The sequence below is a fragment of the Panicum virgatum genome, chromosome 6N (genome assembly GCF_016808335.1).
Source record: "Panicum virgatum strain AP13 chromosome 6N, P.virgatum_v5, whole genome shotgun sequence".
NCBI lineage: Eukaryota > Viridiplantae > Streptophyta > Magnoliopsida > Poales > Poaceae > Panicum > Panicum virgatum.
This window is the reverse complement of record NC_053150.1, coordinates 51,931,756-51,935,629: the sequence shown is the minus strand read 5'-3', so window position 1 is coordinate 51,935,629 and position 3,874 is coordinate 51,931,756. Positions and strand designations below refer to the sequence as shown.

Sequence of the window (3,874 nt, the reverse complement as noted above, 5' to 3'; positions counted from 1 at the left end):
AGGGGTACGATTTTCCCGGCCTAGAAATATAAAGGCTAAGGCCGATTGAGGTAATCCCAATCGATTCACACATTTATCCTTTACTTTTTCCTCCAAATCCTAACTTTTCCAATCTCATCTGTTGTTCTTCACTCGTCTCCACTGCGTTCGATGGCGTTCTGAGTGGTCTGCCGACCTCAGAGCAACCCTAGATCCACGAGCTCCGACGGGGTCCCTCCCGAGCTCGAGGTTTTAGGTCTTCGCGGCGTTCTCTGTAGAACCGGTCTGACATGTCGCCATAACCGGTCTGACCGGTCTGTGCGCAGGGAGCCCGTTGGTGAAGATCGTATCGACGATCAACGCGCGTTCTAGGACATTCGAGTGTGTTGGCGCAAATTAGTGTCAACAAGTGGTAAGTCTGACAGTGAACTTCTACAGCATATGAATGCCGAGAGTTTCATATGCGAGTTGAATGCAGAGAGTTGCAAGATATTTGAACTTTTAAGGTACATGAATATATGGTTTCACTTCTAAAGTAAATTTCTTTGGTGGTTTCAGTTTGGATATGATTGTACATATTACATAGATACAGAACTGGTTTTCCAAATGGGGCCACTAGTACGCATACAAGCAGATACCCAATGGTGTCATTCCCTTCGTTTATTTTTTTTTACACTTTTCCTGATTTGAATTCCAGATTTGTTTCTTTGGTTGAGTTTTGGGTCGCTGCAGTGACCTAGAGAAGACCAAACTTGCGTTCCTAGAAGCTAGGCTAATTAATATTAAAAATGAAGTCCATTAAACCAATTGTTAGCAAAAGTGAGTGATAGATAACACATGAACTATGCAATTTCTATTTCCAGATAATAGAACCATGTTTTTAATCTACTGTTTTATCTTTAGAGCTGTATACATTTGATGTACAAAATTTCATGCTGATTGACAGGTCCTTTAAAATTTGGATGCCAATCGCAGTGCACCGGTGGAGAATTTACGAGCTGAGAGTGTTCAGAAGAGCGACCCTGGTTTGGATCAAATTTCTGAAAAGATTCTCAACTGAACTCTCCAGGCCTACAATACCCAACTCCAGTGCCTGCAATTGCAACTCCTCGCATGAAACTCTCCTCTTTTGGATTGATTTGGTGATAAGAGACCACTTGCTCGCGCTGCAGGTAGCCATTGTTAGAACTAAGCTTGACGATGAGCGGAGTGCGTGCGTGTGTGTGTCTAGTGCTTGTGCGGGGCGAGCGCGGCATGCCCGACGAGTGTGCGCCGGGGGTGCACGGGCATGCATGTGTTTGCGTTTGAGTCAGGTCGTGTGGGCATGCGGGAGCAGCTGGCTGAGTCGTGCGTAGCATGCATGTTGGATAGAGTCTTAGGCGTGAAAGTAGGGAGAGGCCGGGTCGTCAGGGACGCATGCACAGCGTGCGGACGAGAAGGCCGGACCGTGCAGATCGTGGGCGATCGTCGGGGTGCGCGGAGGTCGTGGCTCCGTGAGCGTGTGTTCCCCTGGGCATAAAAGCATGTGTACTCCTCCTGTAATCAGGGCCGAGTCTAGCTTAATAAAGGGCCAACATACAGAGCGTTCGTCGCTCGAGACGTTCGTCGCCAAATCCTTGTGTACTGTTCATCTTCCTCCTCCCGACACCGCGTGTTCTCGAGTGTGCAAGCGACAGCCGGCATCCGTGAGCACGTGAGGCAGATCGAGAGTGAGCTAGGGGCCCAACAATTGGTATCAGAGCCGGTTTCGACGGAGGTGCGCAGGTGGTGGCCGGCGGCGTGATGGCGTCGAGTGATGACGGTGCGGCGAGTTCGCTTGGCCGTGTGTCGGCCCGCGCGTGATCACCGGATGGAGGCGCTGGCAGTGGATCGTGTGTCGATCCTGCCGAGCGTGATGCGCTCGACGGCGTGTGTCGCCGGAGCCAGAGAAGACGGCGTTTGTTGCAGGATCGAGGAGCCGCTGGCGGAGAAGCCCAGCGTGTGTCGCTGAGGGAATCGCCAGCGGAGAAGACGAAGTTCGGCGTGTGTCGCCGAGAAAGCAGATGGTGGCGCGCGGCGGCGACGTGCGGAGCGGCAGCCGTTGGCGCGGAGGAGAAGCTGTGCGTGTGTGGAGCGCGACTGGCCGTGTGTGCGAGCCAGAACGCGGTGCACGCGTGTGTCGGGTGCGGAGGCGCGTGTGTGCGTGCAGCCATCATAGGTGATCGTGTGGCGATCAAGATAGGCGTGTGTGCGCCGGACTGCATGTATGCATGCGCAGCGTTCGCGTGGGTGATCGTCAGAGCGATCAGTGGAGCGGAGATCGTGTGGGAGATCGGAGCTGTGATCGTGCGTGCGATCGGGCGGCAGCAATCCGTGGAGTGATGCGCGTCAGTCGCGTGGAAGACAGTGATGGCGGAGTCGGGCAGGCTGGAGCCTTACAGCGCACAAGGAGCCGGCCCGGGAACGCGTGGACGTCGCGCGGACGTGGTGGCCGCACTATGCGGATCATGGCGAACGGCGGTGATGCGAAACACGGTGGCAATGGTGGTGCACGCGGTGCAGGAGACGACGCTGCACGCGGACGTCGGCGAGGATCCAGTGAAGCCATGAAGACGAAGGTGTCGCCACGTCAAGCTTAGGGGGGTGATTGTTAGAACTAAGCTTGACGATGAGCGGAGTGCGTGCGTGTGTGTCTAGTGCTTGTGCGGGGCGAGCACGGCATGCCCGGCGAGTGTGCGCCGGGGGTGCACGGGCATGCGTGTGTTTGCATTTGAGTCAGGTCGTGTGGGCATGTGGGCGCAGCTGGCTGAGTCGTGCGTAGCATGCATGTTGGATAGAGTCTTAGGCGTGAAAGCAAGGAGAGGCCGGGTCGTCAGGGACGCATGCACAGCGTGCGGACGAGAAGGCCGGACCGTGCAGATCGTGGGCGATCGTCGGGGTGCACGGAGGTCGTGGCTCTGTGAGCGTGTGTTCCCCTGGGCATAAAAGCCTGTGTACTCCTCCTGTAATCAGGGCCGAGTCTAGCTTAATAAAGGGCCAACATACAGAGCGTTCGTCGTCAAATCCTTGTGTACTGTTCATCTTCCTCCTCCCGACGCCGCGTGTTCTCGAGTGTGCAAGCGACAGCCGGCGTCCGTGAGCGCGTGAGGCAGATCGAGAGTGAGCTAGGGGCCCAACAGCCATTTGCTTCGACAAGAGCTCCACTGCAGATTTGAGGGCTGAGACAGAAATTCCTCTTGCTGTAGTCAATAAACTGACCAACCAGGTATCATCATCTGAGGTAGACTTGCTGACAGCTTTCTTCAAGTGATGCTTTGCCCTCTTCACCAAGCGGGCGTAGTATTGAGCCTTAACCTGAGCTACTGGGAGGTCTCCTCTGTTGAGAACCATTTGCAGCTCCTGGATGGTTATCTTCAGGTCAGTGAAGCTTTCTTGCATGGTGTTGCAGAGATCCAGCACCTGAAGCGACCTCTCCATTTCTTCCTCCAGCCTCCTCCCATGTACCTGGTTGCTATGCAAGCATATGGCCTCGTTGATGCTGCTGTAGACATCTCCAAGCCTCCTCAGACCATCGTATACCCCTTCAATGGTGGCCGACGGCGTAGAGATGAGCGAACTTATGCTGTGCAGAGCTTCTTGAATTTCAATCTTGTTGGGATGTGTCACAGACGGCCAGCTTGTCGATCGGTGATGGCTGGCCATGTTTGGGATGAAATGTTGTGCAATCTTTCAGTGTGGAGATGGGAGATGATATAGGCGAAGTGAGCAAAAGATGAACTGATCGTGTTGGTACTCGTAGTCCCCTACTTATAATCAGGAGGTTGAGGATGGTGTGTGTACACTGGAAGGACAGCAGGAACCTCCATGACCACCACCCCATCTACTCCTGATTGCAGGGCACAGACAAGTTGATGCC

General features: G+C 54.2%; 1 protein-coding gene across 1 annotated transcript; it reads right to left on the bottom strand.

Annotated features, from left to right (window-relative positions):
* Positions 1 to 970: 970 nt before the first annotated feature.
* On the bottom strand, positions 971 to 3,660 carry LOC120679449. The gene is made up of 2 exons (XM_039961036.1): positions 3,143 to 3,660; positions 971 to 1,160 (listed from the first exon to the last, which is right to left on the bottom strand). The coding sequence occupies exons 1-2, from the start codon at positions 3,658 to 3,660 to the stop codon at positions 971 to 973; spliced, it is 708 nt and encodes a 235-aa protein (XP_039816970.1).
* Between the last annotated feature and the right edge of the window lie 214 nt (positions 3,661 to 3,874).